General features: G+C 39.6%; 1 protein-coding gene across 14 annotated transcripts in view; it reads left to right on the plus strand.

Moving 5' to 3' along the window:
* The window catches only part of Cast (calpastatin), a 128,358-nt gene that overhangs the window by 55,880 nt on the left and 55,105 nt on the right, over positions 1-17,373 (plus strand). For 6 of the 14 annotated variants that reach the window (XM_038321805.2, XM_038321807.2, XM_038321802.2 and 3 more), the window contains 4 exons: positions 6,460-6,519; positions 10,402-10,467; positions 10,996-11,034; positions 15,651-15,740. In XM_038321805.2, coding sequence (XP_038177733.1) covers positions 6,460-6,519; positions 10,402-10,467; positions 10,996-11,034; positions 15,651-15,740 — 255 coding nt within the window. The remainder of the gene's footprint in view (positions 1-6,459; positions 6,520-10,401; positions 10,468-10,995; positions 11,035-15,650; positions 15,741-17,373) is intronic. The other 8 variants (XM_038321808.2, XM_038321801.2, XM_038321804.2 and 5 more) reach the window with 2 other exon arrangements.

The following is a 17,373-nucleotide window of genomic DNA, read 5'->3' on the forward strand; positions in this document are numbered from 1 at the left end:
ATTTATGGATCATATCTTAAACAATTGTGAAAGGTTTCCTAGGGTTTGGGGGGATGGCATGGTGAAGAGGTCAGAGGTCAGAGGTGGGAGCAGCATGATGCTGAAGCTTTGACAATAGGTGATGTTTTACGGCAGTTGCTGTTCACCAGTCATCTGTTCATATGTATTAGCTTACCTTTAAAACAGTTAAGTTCCAGGACAGGCTCTAAAAAAGCTGCAGAGAAACCCTGTCTCGAAAAACCAAAAAAAAAAAGAAAAAAAAAAAATGAAAATGCTTTAACTAAGGAAAAATTATAGCTATTCTCATTTTGCCTCTGAGAAAACTGAGGCATAGAGTGGCTAAATAACTGTCCTGAGTTTGTACATTCACTGAACTGTCAGATGTATCCCATCAAGCAGTCCTGAGGCTGGATTTCCTCCTTTGCACTGTGAATTAGAGCACAGGACTACTTGCTAAGGTTCTGATGAGATGACAGAGACTTCATCCTGGTGGAAAGCAATATAGGGTAGGGAGCCTAAGAGAATAAAGAGAATAAGAGAATAAATGAGTTGACTAAACAGATCAAATAATGAAGATTTTTTTAAAGACAGAAAGCACTGCACTATATCCAACACAGAAGATTATTGATATTATTAGTGTGGAAATAAGATGTCATATTCATTTTGGAAACATTAGTTAAGCAGCTATAGATCAAAAGGATTTGAGAGATAAATTGAAATGGATGCCAGTGGGAGAGAACAAAGCCCAGAAACTATTAGAAGAACCTTGGTATAATCTAACTGTTGGTGTTGGTAACTAGACCAAAAGTGTGTGAAATGAAAAAAAAAAAAACCGAAATGGTGGTGGGAGGTTGACAGCCAACACTGCTAATACAGGATATTCTAAGTGAGATAAATTCCTTACAAGGCCAAAGCCAATGGGTGCTATGCCCATTTTACAGATGTTGAAATTTAGACCCCAAAGAGTTCAATAATTGGGGTGAATAAGTTACAAAGCAAGGATATTAACCTGAGTCTTTCTCGGTTTCCTCTTTTTAAAGTAGTTAGTGGCAAAGCAGTTATTGCCACTAGATATTTATTGGTAAAATAAAGTGAATTGCTCATACAATGGAAGATACTTTAAACTATAAAGACTTCAATATTCTGAGAAAGCAACATTTTAAAAGTCATAGTGAATGATAGGATTATGAGTGAGTAGTAAGTAGTAGGTGGAAGAAGCTTCCAGAAGGAAGTAGATCAGAAGCCAAGACTCCCAAAGTCAAAGCAGCCAGTGGAAAGAAGAGCACAGGCATAGGGCCTGATGTTTTTGGTAACCTTGAACAAAGGCAGGTCCATGAATATGAAAGACCAGAGGCAGGGGTAATGACAAGGTTTGGGAAAAAAAGCAAGGTCTAACTTACAAGAATAAAATCAAATACATCTGATGCTCCACTCTGCCTTTTCTGAATTGAACCAGCAGGTTGAGATGAGGAGAGATTGAAGTGAGGCCAGCTAGCTTCAGCAGAGGCCGTGAGAATCACAAAAGATGTGAGCATGCCTGAAAAGAAGCCAAATGCCTCTGGCAGACAAACATTAAGTTAGGGTTTCTGTTCTGCAACCAGAGAGTAAGAAACTGAGGGAATAATTTTTCTTTTAACTGGAATTAGCATCAACAGAATGGATAAAGGATCATAACAGAAGTCTATCACTTCATCAGAAGCCCTAATACCCCACCTTTTTCCATTTATCAGAACCTTTGGGGGCTCTCAGAACCAAAATCTACTCAACCTTTACAAATGGTCCTCTCTTCTCAGGCAGCCTCATAAGGAGCTTGAGTTTGAATGCCTGCTGGGTAACCTTTTACTTCATTGTACTTAACTCCTTGAGGCCATGGTAATGTCTAATTGTGTAGTCTCAACTCCTGGGGCAGTGCTTTTTAAATAATGGCTCTTAAACCGGAGGATGGTGAATTACTTTTATCAGGTCATTTCTCTGATGCTTGTTAGTCTGACTCTGCCTTTTCTCACATTATAGAATCAGTACTACTCTGGATACTAAGAAATTTCCTTGGATATTTGAAAGGGCAAGTATTGTTTCAACTGCACTCTGGTCTGACCTGCAGTGCTAGTCCCCTGGAGCATTTCAGTGTATAGGAATACTTGAAAACTGCAGCCCTTGACATTTCTAGGACCAATGAGTTCTAGGCATTACAGTACATGGACACAGATGAACTTCACGTTGGTTCTGGCATACACAATTATGCATGCCTTACTTATGGATCATCTCCCTGGGCATCTTAGTTTGAGTTTCTATTGTGGTGAAGAAGCATCAAGATCACAGCAACTCTCATAAAGGAAAACATTTAATTTGATGGCTTACAGAGGTTCAGTCCATTATTATCACAGTGGCATGCAGGCAAATATGATGCTGGAGAAGGACCTGAGAGTTTGACAACTTGATCCATAGGCAGCAGAAACGACTGTACTGGGAGTAGCTTGAGCATATAAGTGGCACACTTCCTCCAACAAGGTCACACCCATTCCAGCAAGGCCATTCCTCCTAATAGTGCCACTCCCTATGGGTCAAACATTAAAACCCATGAGTCTATAGAGGCCATAACTATTCAAACCATAACACTGGCCTTTGTCTTTGTGCCCCCCCCCCCGCCTTGCCCTCTGTCATACCTTCAGAATCACCTGTCTCAGCTATCCTCTGTTATGGTTCCATAGTTGGGTTTTCATGAGACTCTGACTTGCAAAGTGATTGTTTAACTCTTGTCAACCCTGGATAGGCTCTACCTTTCATAAAGGCATATCTGTTGATCTCACCACAGTATCCCCAGAACTTAACAGAGGTACACACTGTGTTCCACATAAACTGAAGGAGCCAGTAAACTGTGGTAAACCCTGGACAAGGGATTCCATTTTCTCATCTGTTTAAAGTCTATATGTTAGTCTTTAACAAGGTCATTGCTAAGGTTCATACCCTTTAAAGATCTAAGAGTTAACTTTTCATAACTTTTTATTCAAAATTAATATTTACATTCATTTTAGCAATTCAAATGGTACAAAATGAAGGCATATTCAGTCCTTTACATGAGATAATAAACATTAAACATTCTTTACCTTCACTTCTAATATAAGAGGTGAACAACACACAATAACCCAGAGTTGTTGGGGTCAATAATGAGGTAGGGTCATTTCCCTTGCCCCCAGTTGCCAAGAATCAGCATCCATATTTCAGTTTTAGAAAACTTGACATGTCTTAATGTAGAGCTTCCTTAGAAATCTCCATGCTGAGATTTCTAAGCATTAGAAATTGGTCAATTAGGTGGAGCTAATTGACCAAGTCCATTATGACCATGCTTAGTTATAGGTGCTATATGGAGAGGTTTTATTATTCTTGGTGTGCCATTCAATGTCTGCATTATTGGACATGAGGCAAACTTTCAGGGATTATTTAATGGAATAGTAGTCGGGCAGGGATAATTGGGAGATATATGATCTTATAAACATTTTAATAAATTTATATGTTTAAGATGGGCTGGAAGGATTGTTCTATGAATAACAGTACTTGATATTTGTGGTAGGAAGGCTGCTTGTTCATATCCTGGCTGTCCAGACTCCCAAAATAATCACACAGAAACTGTATTATTTAAAACACTGCTTGGCCCATTAGCTCTAGCTTCTTATTGGCTAACTCTTACATCTTATTTTAACCCATCCACGTTAATTTGTGCATCACCATGAGGTCATGGCTGACTAGCAAAGTTTTAGCGTGTCTGTCTTCATGGGCAGCTCCATGGCTTCTCTTTAAACTGTGCCTTCCTTCTCCCAACATTCAGTTTAGTTTTCCCTGCTATAGTTCTGCCCTGCCATAGGTCCAAAGCAGTTCTTTATTAATGTATTCAAAGCCTACAGAGGGGAATCCCACATCAAGTACTCTTGCAGAATATCCTGGTTCACTTTTAAGCACACCCTTGGTGGTTAACAACATCTATAATTCTAGTTTCCAGGGAACACGATATTCTTTTCTGACTGCCCACTGGACACCAGACATACACATAATACATATACTGACATGAAGGTAAATACTCAGACAAATAAAATAAGTGATAAAACTCTTTTAAAATTTAATTTTTGCATAAAGATTTTCACCATAAAAAGCATTTTTATTTACAGAATTTGTTTCTGCTACTGGTGATTGCACGATTGTGAACTTACTGAATTTGATTAGAGATTTATACATTTCTACCATCACACTGTAAAGGTAGAATTATCTCCGTATGAGCACTTTATTTCCCAACAAATTATACTCTCAATAAAAAATATTTCTCAACTAATTTAACTATAAGAAAAATCTATCTTTGTAGATGTTCTAGTTTTTTATCCCAAAGAGAATGTGAAAGAGGTTATTACAGTGCTTGTGTGTGTGTGTGTGTGTGTGTGTGTGTGTGTGTGTGTGTGCATGTGCATGCTGTTGAGAGGCACACCTGATTCCTGCCTAAGAATGCTTAGAAATAAGTAAGTTTGTATGAATTTGTTTCAAAAGTCAGTGTGCTAAAACTGTGGTCTTCTATCTGTAAGTCACCGTAGTTTGACTGTAGTATTAGTTGAGGTCTGGGGTAAGTGATTTTGGTCATGGTCATCAGGTAGTAACAGAGTGTTCCTATCATCCCCTTGAACGGGAATGTGAGTGGGAAAAGAGCAGTAACAGGTTTTTGCTGCTTTGTTATAGCTTCCAAAGTGGCTCAGGGCCAGGCACTGGAGACAGAGTGGAGGCCCACATTATAGAGTGTTCCCAACTTCCTGACAGTCACAACTATTTACTAACAGTGGCTTGCTTAGGCAGCTTGTTCCAGATGGAATCTTTGAGCTGCAAATTCTAATGAATTCAAATGTGAAGAGATTTAAGTGAACTTGAATGATAAATGCCTATTTTTAATACTATCACGATGTTACAAGCTAAGTAATGGAACAGTACTCAATACCATGCATGCATTGACATGCTCAGGCGCCACCCACTGCTTGGGTGATTCACATGCAGGACTCCACCTCCCCCATGCATTCCAAAGGAGGGCCATTTATTAAGTCTTATGCTCAGAGGAGCCAATATGAGACAGCAACATTCTTTCTATCCCCCCCCGTCTCCCATCTTTTTTTCTTATATAGCAGTACAAGGACAATTGTTATTCATGTTATATATTTGTTTCTTCTATTTTTTTAATGTAGAGATAGATTATAGATAGATAGATGATAAATGGATGACTGGATAGATGAATAGATAGATGAATGGATGGATGATAAGTTACTGGTAGCTATGATATAATACCTGAAAGAATTTTTATAAAGAAAGCAGGGTTTATTTTAGCTCATAGTTTCATGGATACAGTCCATCCCCTAACCATGCCATCCTAATGGCCCACTATCTCCAACTAGGCTCTATTTCTAAAAGTTCTCTCAAAAAAGCACTAGTTGGAGACCAAGTATTTAAATACTCATGGAGCTTCTTTCACACTCAAACTATGTCCCTATTAGAAATAATGTGCTAGTAATTTTGTTATCATTTATAATGTTATTCCACAGTTATTGCAAATACTTATAAAACTTGCAAAATAGACACTCAAACCCACTTTACATACATGAAAAATGGAGGCTTAAAGTCACAATGCTAGTAAATAACAGCTAGCTAGGATTTAAACAGGGTTTAAAAAGAGCTCTAACAAGTGTCAAAGTGCTCGTTCTTTTTAAAAATAATATTAACAGGTATAAGAAAGATTACCAAACAGTTATGTATATAAACTTGTAAGGTAATTGTTATCTATTGAAGAAAAGTTGTGCGTGGAAACTAAAGATCAGAATCTTTAAGTAACTGGTTAATATTATGTAGCGTATTACAGACTCTACATCTGAGCCCATTTGATCTGGTCACAGACGTTGGCCGGCAATACCTATTGGAATTTGTGAACATGGTACTACAAGCTAGGTGAAATCAAGGTGGAAAGTTAAGGGAAGTGTGGAGAAGAAAAGCTGAGGATAATTTAAAGTGGGTGTCTTAGGTAGGGTTTTCTTGCAACCAATACCAAAAGCAAGTTGGGGAGGTAATGGTTTGTTTATTAAGCTTAGGCTTCAGCATTTGCTGTTCATCACTGAAGGAAGTCAGGACAGGAATGCAAACAGGGCAGGATCTAGAAGCAGGAACTGATGCAGAGGTCACAGAGGGGAGATGCTTACTTGCGTGTTCCATGGCTTGCTCAGCCTACCTTCTTACAGAATCCAGGACTAGCAGCCCAAGGAAGGCACCACCCACAATGGGCACTCCCCCGTTGATCACTAGATGAGAAAATGCCTTGCAGCTTGATCTCAGGATCCTCAGCTGAGGCTCCTTCCTTTGATGACTCTAGCTTGGGTCAAGTTAACACACAAAACCACCCAGTACACTGGGCATCATGGCAAGTCTGACTTTTTGTTTCCTTTCTAGGTGCCAGCTTCCTCGGCTGCAACCAGCAAGTTTCCCAGTATGAGTGCCACAGAAGCTAAGGTAAAGAACCATTGAAGGGCAACCTGAGTGAATGCCACTTTAAGTTTATCATGAGCAATATGCTTGTTGACAGATGGGTTCCTTATCTTAGGACGCTCACATAATGGAAGTCAGCATCTTCTTCCTGATTTGGAAGCTTGTGCAAATTCTTCTCTAAGAGAATTTCTATCGAAGAGGTGTCTGTTGTTTCAGAGTATTTCAAAAGTGTCATGGCTGGAATTCCCCCCTTGATTACAGTTTTGAAAAGAAAAGAGATAATCTCTCTGCATACATTCCTCTGGAACTGAGGAAATAGGGAGTGTAGCTTCCTGATAACAGTAGTAATATTTTTGGTAGACATTTAGAATTGAACAAACTTATACTAAGTGACCTAAGTGACCACAGAAGCAAAGGGGAAGAGTTTGGTTGTTTGAGATGCGTTCTGGTCTTGTGCCTGATAGAGCCCTGTGGGTATTTATTTTCATATGTATCCCTCAGAATTTCAAACCAATAAAAGAGGTGTCATTGCTACACAGGTGACCCCAGTTCTGATAGACGACTGAAGCTGCCTTAGCATCTATCTCTACCTAGTCACGATTATTCAAGCTGTTTCTTAGAACTGTTTCAGAGTAGAAATAAAAAAGAAGAGACATTTGTAAAATGTTCTCAACCTCTTTGTGTATTCCATTACTTGACTGTTTTAAGAACTCCCAGCTCTATTATTATCAAATTGCTTTATCTACAGTTCTCAGCTTCTGTGTGCTGCCAGTGTCCCCGTCTCTGTGCTGTCTCAGCAGTTTCCTGTCCAGGGGAAGTGGCAGCATAAGTTCCTACCAGGGATCCTCTTGGCTTATCTTGAATTAGAACAGTGAAAATATCTGGGAGTGTCCTTTTGCCTAAGCTTTATAAAGGTTAACTTAAATTTTATATTTATATTACCTTCATACTAATTTCTTAATTATGTAAAAATATTAACTATACGATTAGTAACCAATTAGTTGCCTTTTGTTAAATTATTTTTAAAATCATATGTATAAATATACATATATAGATTTCTAGTACTGGGAATTAAACACAAGACCTTGAGACTTCATGTGTGCAAACAACTAAATACTCTACCTTTGAGGGATGTCTCTAGGTGCCTCAACCTATTTTAACTTTGAAAGACTAAAGAAGGGATACATACAAACCAAAATGCAAAGTAAAACCCCATTGGGTTTGATATCAAGGGCTAGGATACTCAGATATTTGGGCTGTTTCTATGTTTTTGGTTCATGTAGCTGTTGCCCAAGGATGATCCTGTGTTTTACCTGAGGGACAGTGTTTATTTCCATGTGCCATGGTTTCCAGAGCAAGTATCAACAATCCTTGGGTATCACAAATCATTTATCATGAGAATTCCTGGCAGTCAAAACAAACAGACAAAACCTTTGAAGGGGGAAGAAATATGGGAGATGGAAGAAAAGGGACAAAGAATGAGACACGTAATAAAGCCTTAACGTTGTCTGATTTAGACAATTTTTGGCCTCTATTTTTGTTCCTTGGAGTGTGTCAGTCACACAGCTCACAGTCATTGTATCTTCATTGCTTCTTCTGTTTCTCGTGATAACACAGTGACGACTGTAGTAGCCTCCTCTTGGAGATGTCAGGACTTTGAGCTTCAAAAGTTCACATCCACAAATACTTTGAGCTTTTACTGAAAAGATGCTAATTCATTGAAGTAGCAATTACAGAACCTTATCCTATTTACACTTTTCAAATAGGAAAAACTATGTATAAAGAACTGTCTAGACATATAATATGTGTTCTGTATTTTTGTTCCTGGAATATTAGATTGGTTTTCATACCATTGATTGTAGTCATGATGCAATTCCTGAGAATATATGCATCAAGGACACTGGAGCCAAACTACATCTCTAAGAATGCTATTTCTTTACCAGCTGTAGTACTGGACAGCCCTTCTTTGGAAGCTTCAGTTTCCTTATCTGTACAATGTGAATAAAAATGATATAACACCTGATGTTCTTCTTTTGCGGCGTGGGGTGTATCGCGGAGCCGGAGGAAGGGAGACCCAGGACGCGACCACGTGCGTGGGAGGATTGTTTATTAAGGGAAGGGGGGTGCTCCACAGTGCGGGTCAAGGGAGGGAGGAAAAAAGGGAGAAAGATAGAGAGATAGAGAAAGAGAGAGAGAGAGCAAGAGAGAGAGAGGGAGGGAGGGGGAGAGAGAGAGAGAGAGGGAGGGCGTGTGTGCACACGCAAAAGGGGGCAGTGAGAAGAGAGAAAGGGAAGAGATTCAGGATGACTCCAAGAGACCAGAGGTCGCTGGGAGTGGGCGTGGAAAGGGGCGGGGACCAAAAGAATAGCAACACCCATTTCAGACAATTGTATAAGAAAACAAGCAGTGAACAGTGCCTGTGGCACAGCTAGTGCCCGCTGTGAGCACTGCATCTGACCAGTAGCCACCATGCAGCCCGCTGTGAGCACTGCAGCTGACCAGTAGCCACCATGCAGCCCGCTGTGAGCATTGCAGCTGACCAGTAGCCACCATCAACCCTGTCACTGCATACACAACTCCAGCTCTATCACACACCCTTCTTGAGAATTTCCTGGAATTGGAGAGCTTTAATTATTTACTGGAAAGAGGTGTAATGACAATATTGTCTCTGAGAGTCATGACACATTACAATTGAGCTGGTAATTGCACTTAGGGAAAGTCCTGGTACCTCTGTGCTGATAGACAGCCCCTGGTGCATTATTTCTCCCATTAGAATTAAGTTTGGTACCATTACTACCAAATGTAATTTTTGCGATTATTGATTTAAATTTATATTATATTAAAAACTTCTTGTCTGAATACAGAATGTTAATTGTAGTTTAAAGTTTTCCCAACTACTATCTTGATTACCAAATTGTGAATTTGAAGTTATTGATAAATCCAAATTCTGGTAATGCTAGCTGGCTTATTTCCTTTGTAAATTATTTAATAAATTGCATTTGTGTAAACTAAAGGAGGATTCACAAACAGAGGAACACAAACAAAAATTTATCAGCAAAGACACAGTGTGAAAGGACCTCAGATTTCTTTAGAAACATTTGATAGTGAACTTTGATTTGTTTTGTTACTCCAAACAATAGGAATACTGGTGTAACTGGGAGGCATTTCATGAAGATGACTGTACCTTAACCAATACAGCACCAGAGATGATAAATTAAAAGAATATTTGACTTAGTGTCTTCAAATTATAAAATTTGGTTGAAGCTTTGTGGACAACTTCAAATGTCCAAAAGGGAAAACATTAACAGAAGGCATTAAGACTGATTTGTGGTCATCACCTTGGAACATTTAGAGAAATGTATCAAGTTCTGTGTTGATTTTTGTCTTTCCTCCATCAGTGTTGATTGTATGCAATTATGGAGACTTTTGCTCTTTGTTTATTTGGAGAGTTCAGCTTTAGCTAGTGAAAAGTCTGTAAAACATTGTACTAGAGAGCACTTTAGAAGCATGCTTAGAACTTTAGAATACAATTTTATATTCAGGAATATAACACATAATTTACAAAATTGTTTTTAAAACTACAGACAGAATTTTAAAAAGCTGATAATGACAAGGGACTTTTTGTCATAGACAAATATGGGAAATAAGATATAAAAAGATTATAAGAGCTTTTACACAAAGATTTAATCTTAAAAATTAATTTTGTAAATGAAAATCCTCATGAAAAAATATAATACAAGCTTAAAGACTTGCTTGGTTGCTTGGTGTTTGTGTGCCTAAATCCAAGTAGAAGTAGATATGTATTCATGTAGGAGATGGGCTAGGCTAGAAGAATGGATCTTGATAGAAACATATTAGCCCTTTAATGTAGATTGTCCGATAAAAATGAAATCACTCTTGTATTAGGCCATTCCAATCTGCAAACAGATGGAAGAACCACATCCACATGACAAGAAAAGGCACAGGAAACAGGTGATTTGGTTCACTGTGCCTGGCAGTTCTGTGTACTAGTCACTTCAGCCTCTCAGCATACACTGTCCTCTCTAAGGCTCCAGCACAGCCTTCCTCTAGGCTTACCCACCTAGCACATGCTGTACTAAAAATAACTGCTCTGCTCTGTGCCACCACCCTTTTCTTTCATACTTTGAACCCAATCCATGGCTAGTATTTCAATGATAAAAAAAATAACATTTGTAACTTGGAAGTACAGAGCCCTTGGATTTGAAGAAGGAAGACTTATATTTTATTTGGCTTCTGTGTTTACTACAATGTTATTAGTAAAACTATGTATTCTCTATGAATGGACAGAGTAAGAAGTAAAGGGTTAATTGCCATATGCCTAGTAATATCTGAAGTGTGTAAGCAACTTACGTCATAAATTTTATATTGATAATAATACCAAAATCACACATAGTTGAGGAAACTCTATTACCATCTTAGTAAACTATCTCCATTGTAATTTTTAACTTCTCTTTCCATTTAATTTTTTTCTAAATTTAGGCTGTGAAAACAGAGTCTGAGAAGTCACAATCAAGTAAGGTAAATAATTTAAGTCTGTGAGTGAATTATTTTGACCCTTTTTTAATAATAATGAATGAGTTGTTTCCTATATGGGTAAAGGAATTTGTCAGCTAATTTAAATAACTTTGACTGTTCTGCTGAATATAGATCCATAGAATACATATAAAATATTTACCACATTAATTTCATGCATGATAAAAAGATATACAGTATTTATAGACAAAAGTATTTCACAAGTTGTTTTATTCAAATCTAGATTTTAGTCAATATTTTTTTAAAGAAAGTAATGAAGGAGGAAAGGTCAAGCAGAGGAAATAGCCTGGGAAGTAAAGGTGCTTGCTATGCAAGCTTGAGGACCCGAGTTCAACCCCCAGAACCGACAGCTGAAGGAGAAAACCAATTCCTGAAAGTTGCCTTTTAACTTCTATTACTCCACCCTGGCACATGCTTGTGCAAGCATACATGTACACACACCAATATACACACTCACACATACACAAATACTCATGCACATGCATGCACCTATACACATACTTACAGACATGAATTCACTTGTGTACACACATGCATACACATATAACATAAACAGGCACATATTCATGCACACTCATGTATACTCACATGCATGCCCACCCTAATGATTTTAAAAGGACAAAGGACATAGGTTCCTTAAAACAATAGGAACAGTGTGGTGAACCTGTCCCTAGATCTTTGGATGACCATTTGCGAGTGAGCCTTGACAGTCTTCTCTGGGATGGTGGAGATGTCATGAGTCACTCAGGATCTTTGTCCTGCGAACAGCTATTGTTGCTTCCCTGATGCTTGGCTGTCCAATCTGAAAGTCTTTCTGCCTTCACAGTAATGTGGGTTCCAGAGTACCAGCAGCAACACATCTTTTTCTTCAGTGCAGTGCTGCACTTCATTCTTTCAACTATTTAAGCAAATACTTAGATAAGACCCTAAGGTTTTCTGTAGGGCAGAGAACTGAGTGAAATATTTGAAGCACAGATATAGATAGGGCCATGCGGTGAAAAGGAAGGATTATCTGATGCTGTAAAAGGCCTATCAGTGAACCCTACTTTCAGCCTTTGCATAAGGGATTCTAGGGGGAAGAATTTAGCAAGTAGGTGAAAATTTCATATTTCAATGCTTGTGGTTTTTCTACCAAATGTCAAAAGAATTGGCCCTTAGGGGATGTGACTATATTTCATCTCCTATGGACAGAGACTTTTCAAAATAAATGGGTGGCAAAGAGCACAGCAAACTCAGCTCAGCAAACTTAGTGCTCACCTTAATCTTTTGATGCCATTGTAGGTTGCCTGACAACTACTGATCAATCTTAGGGGATGTTCAAAGCAGCTCAGAGGTTGGAGGAATGTGTCTTTGGAGACATCTTAAAGACATGGTTTTCCTTTGCTGGTGATTGTAACTAATGGAGACTGTTGGCAGGTCGTTGATGACTACAGTATATGCCTGGAGTTTCTCCTGAGGACAGTGTGGGTTAGCCCAAATTGTATTTGTGGGCCACCTTATAATTATAAAAATAGTATATTCTAACATATTAATTTAGCTTTTACTTATTTGAAACTAACAGCCATCTGTGGCTCATGAGAAAGATAAATGCTGTTTGCTAAGACTTGACCCTGCATATAAGTTTCTGTTGTAAGACAGGCTTGTTTCCTCAGCTGACCCAGAACCATCATGTGGCCATAGCAATGTTCAGTGTTCCCAACTCCCTCTGAGATATGGTTTTTCTGTGTAGCCTTGACTGTCATGGAACTAGCTCTATAGGCCAGGCTGGCCTTGAACTCATAGAGATCTCCAAGTGTCTGCTTCCCAAGTGCTGGGATTAAAGGCATGTGCCACCATCACCTGGCATATTCAGTGATCCTTAATTAAGGTTTTGGGAAGATTTGCAATATTTCAGATTTTGTACCTAAAGTATGATGGTGGTGGTGTACACGGATCTTTGTGAGTTTGAGGACAATCTGGTCTACAGAGCTAGTTCCAGTACAGCCAAGGCTACACATAGAAATCCTGTCTTAAAAAAATTTACAATGGTATTTACCTCACACTAATTGATATTTGTGCAATACAAAACTGCAAAAAGCACAGCCCTCATTCTATAAAGAAAAATATCTGAACTGTTTTAAACCACCATCATGTTAATCATCAGCTCTCAAACTTTCCAAAGCATGCATCAGATACAGGAAGTAAACATGCTCATAAAGAAAAAGAAATTTCCAGATCAGATGAGAAGAAGGTGTCTAATATCACAGACTGAATCTGTGGGGTTGAACTGAATGTACTTGGTATTGTAATGATTTAGAACTGTTGTTGCCTTGGTCTTGCCAGATGCAATTTTTGGAATGTGGAATTATGGAGGCTCTGAGAAAGGCATGCAGATAGATTTAGAGAAATGCACTGCACAACTTTCTCATTCTGTGCATGTTGACCATCATGACAACAGAGTAGCAGACTCTTCTGTCTCCAAACCAGAAAGCTTTGAAATAAGGCTGCTTCCTAGTCCCCTCTAAACTTGGGTCAGCAAATTATTGCAAGTGCCCTGCAATCTCATTCATATTTGCTCTCTCTCTCTCTCTCTCTCTCTCTCTCTCTCTCTCTCTCTCTCTCTCTCTCTCTGTATGTGTTTCTGTGTCCATCGCTCTGTCTGTCTCTCTCACCCTCTCCCCTTCCCCCTTCATTCGTGTGTGTGTGTGTGTGTGTGTGTGTATGTGTGTGTTTTACTCAATCTATCCTTGAATCCATGGACTCAAATAAATTTCCTCCTCAACCTTCAAAGCATCTGGGATTACAGCATGACTGACTCCCTCTGCTTTATTTATTTATTTATTTATCTATCTATTTATCTATTTATTTATTTATTAAAATTTTCCACCTCCTCCTATCCTCCCATTTCTCTCCCACTCCCCCCACTCTCCCTCACCATCCCTCTCCAGTCCTAAGAGAAGTCAGGGTGCCCTGCCCTGTGGGAAGTCCAAGGCCTTCCCCCCTCCATCCAGGTCTAGGAAGGTGTGCATCCAAACAGACTAGGCTCCCAAAAGCTAGTACTTGCAGTAGAATCAAAACTCAGTGCCATTATCATTGGCTTCTCAGTTCGCCGTCATGGTCAGCCTTATTCAGAGAGTCCAATTTGATCACATGCTCGTTCCGTCCCACTCCAGCTGGCCTTGGTGAGCTCCCATTAGATCAGCCCCACCGTCTCCGTGGGTGGACGCACCCCTCGCGGTCCTGACTTTGTATGCAAATGGATGGAAATAGAAAACACTTTACTGAGTGAGATAACCTAGACCCAAAAAGAGGAATATGGTATGTGCTCACTCATAAGTGGATTCTAGCCATAAGCAAAGGACATTGAGCCTATAGTTTGTGATCCTAGAGAAGCTAAATAAGAAGGTGAATCCAAAGAAATACATGTATTTATCCTCCTGGATATTGGAAGTAGACAAGATCGCCAGGCAAAAGTTGGGAACATGGGTGTGCGGGTGGTTTGGGAGAAAGGGGAGATGGGGAGAGAGAAGGGAGAAGAGGAGGATTGGGGAGGGCTTGGGGGAATGGGATGGTTGAGATGGAGGGAGGGTGGATATGGGAGCAGAGAAGAAGGTATCTTAACTAAGGGAGCCATTTTAGGGTTGGCATGAGACTTGGCTCTAGAGGGGTTCCCAGGTGTCCAAAGGGATGTTCCCAGCTAGGTCCATGGGCAGCAGAGAAGAGGATGCCTAACTGGTCTTCTCCCATAGCCACACTGATGAATATCTTGCATATCACCATAGAACCTTCATCTGGCGATGAATGGAGTTAGAGACAGAGACCCACTTTGGAGCACTGGACTAACCTCCCAAGGCCCAGATGAAGAGCAAAAGGAGGGAGAACATGAGCAAGGAACTCTCTCTGTTTCTTTACACAGAAGTCCTCATGCTTATTTTGCATCTTATGGAAGACATGAATTCATGAAACATAAACTCAGAAATCAATTCTGAGTTAGAGAAACTTTGCCCTTAGAAAAAGAAATATCTATGAAACGTTTTTCATTGAGAGCATTGGGAAGATAATACTAGGCTGGCCCACTTTACAATGCATTTTATGTCAGATATCAGAGTTCACAAATATATGATTCAGGATTCAAATACAAGAACATGGGGTTTTGGTTTGGCTAACAATATTATTGAAAATTACTTCTAACAGTCTCAAAATTATTTTTAATTAGGTACTGGCAAAAGATACCAGGACATTTCACATAAAATTCCAACTCGTAGCTTCTCTTAGAAGTCAGACTATGTGGAGAACTGAGTTTGGATGAGAGCAGCTGACAGGGGCAACCACAGCTCATTTGTGAGCTCCAGTTCACCACAGCACACTGAGCTCATTGGTCAGGGGCAATGGTGTTTTCACATCTGTCTACCCTGAATGGACACTGAAGGCTCTTGAGCCCACCCCGTGCTGTGCCCAGCATTGCACTACATGCAGAAGATGCTAGCAAATTATTTCAACAGTGATTCCATGAAAGCAAACTGTCAGGTGTTGGTGACATCTGAAACTCACGCTCTTGGTCATAGTCAAAGGTGCTTACTTAGTCCTTTAGTGCTTACTTACTCTTCTTTCTCTGCTCTCAGACAAAATCACAAGGTGTTCCTTCTGCTGCTGGTGGTGGTGTGGCTGCTGGTGTGACTGTGACTGCAGCATCAGAGAAGGCAGATGACAAGGTGAGCGCACATTCAGATGTAACAGGATCTTTTATGTCAGACTTCTGTTCTAAGAAGCACACAAAAGACAGAAATAATAGGCACTCTGTATGAATTTTTGTAAGGAAGAACATATGTTTCAGAATCTGTAGTACTAAAGACTAAAATAGTAAGTAGTTTTGAAAACTAAAATAGTTTTTAAATGTGTGCACCCATTAAATACTTATTGGGCACCTGGTATATAATGATATCAATGCAAAGGAAATTAAAGTGTAAGTTGGTTCAGGCCCTGCCTTCCAGACTCACAGGTATGAAGTCAAGGTCATAAAACATTAATGCGTAAGTACGCATTATACTCAGCTTTGAATGTTTCCATTGGCAATCTTACCACTAAGTTACAGCAAGGGCGTGAGTGGGTAGCATGGCAAGCCTTCACATCACGAGTGTAGATGTACTGGCCAGGCCAGGAAGCCTGCCTTGGTGCCTTGGAGGAGCTTCAGTTACTAGTCCTAAAGTCTCAGACAAAGGTAAAAAGTGTGGCACATGCCCTGAAACATCTTACTTTATGGTATCTTGGGATATCATGCACATTACTTTAACCAAACTCACAGAAACTTTTAAGTAGAAACACTCACATGTGAGGGCTTTTGCAAAAAATTGCTTATATATTTGCTCAGGATTCACCATTACCTGGAATGATCTTATTACCGTGGTTGTAATGAACTCATATGAAAATAAGTAGATTTCAGGTCAAGTTTGGATATGTTACAACTCCTCCTTATGAGTGTTGCCCCTAAGCCTCTGGTTTCCTTTGAAAGGCTGAAAAGCCTGTAGAATTCATGTGAGATAAGGGTGCCTAGTTTAGGCTAGACTAAATGAATGTATTCAAAATTTGAGGTTTGATTCTGCATATAAACTAGCCCAAGTCATCAGTAAAAGCTAAATGATCCCACTAAGAAAAGTTTGCATAGAATTCTATTATGAATTGGCTTGATTTTGGAACTTTCCATAAGTTATTTTATTTGATTTACTCCTGATTCTTTCCAGACTCTGTAGGATTAATCAGATCTGTCTTAATTTAGTATATGGCATTATAATTGACTGAGAATGTGCTAGCTGCTGGGCGTTAGTGGCTCAAGCCTTTAATCCCAGCACTTGAGAGGCAGAGGCAGGCAAATCTTTGGGAGTTCGAGATCAGCCTGGTCTACAAGAACTAGTTCCAGCTTAGGCTCCAAAGCTACAGAGAAACCCTGTTCTTAAACAAACAAACAAACAAAAAGAATGTCCTAGCTGCAGGCTAGCCCATCTAGTGTTGAAGTAGAGGAACTTTAACTCAAGGCAGAATAAGAGAGGCTCCTAAAGAGAGATATTTTATGAGAAAAGGGTAGATTTCATCTGACTTGGGGAATCCGCAGCACTTTGAGAGAGCAGAGACCTTTGAGGTAAACATGGAAGGAGAGCCAGGTTTCCAGGTTCACAACGGCTTCAGAGTATTGACAATTGTCAGAATAGTTCTGGGCACAAGCACATTCCAGTGTCAGAAGGCAGAGTCCAGAGGCGGAAGTAAGACCAGAAAGATAGGTTAAGGCTGCTCAAGAGAATGCTGTGGAGCATGTTGGTAGTGACAGGGGGGTAAAGGTTGCTTGGGGGCTGT

Source organism: Arvicola amphibius, chromosome 3, assembly GCF_903992535.2.
Source record: "Arvicola amphibius chromosome 3, mArvAmp1.2, whole genome shotgun sequence".
Classification (NCBI taxonomy): domain Eukaryota; kingdom Metazoa; phylum Chordata; class Mammalia; order Rodentia; family Cricetidae; genus Arvicola; species Arvicola amphibius.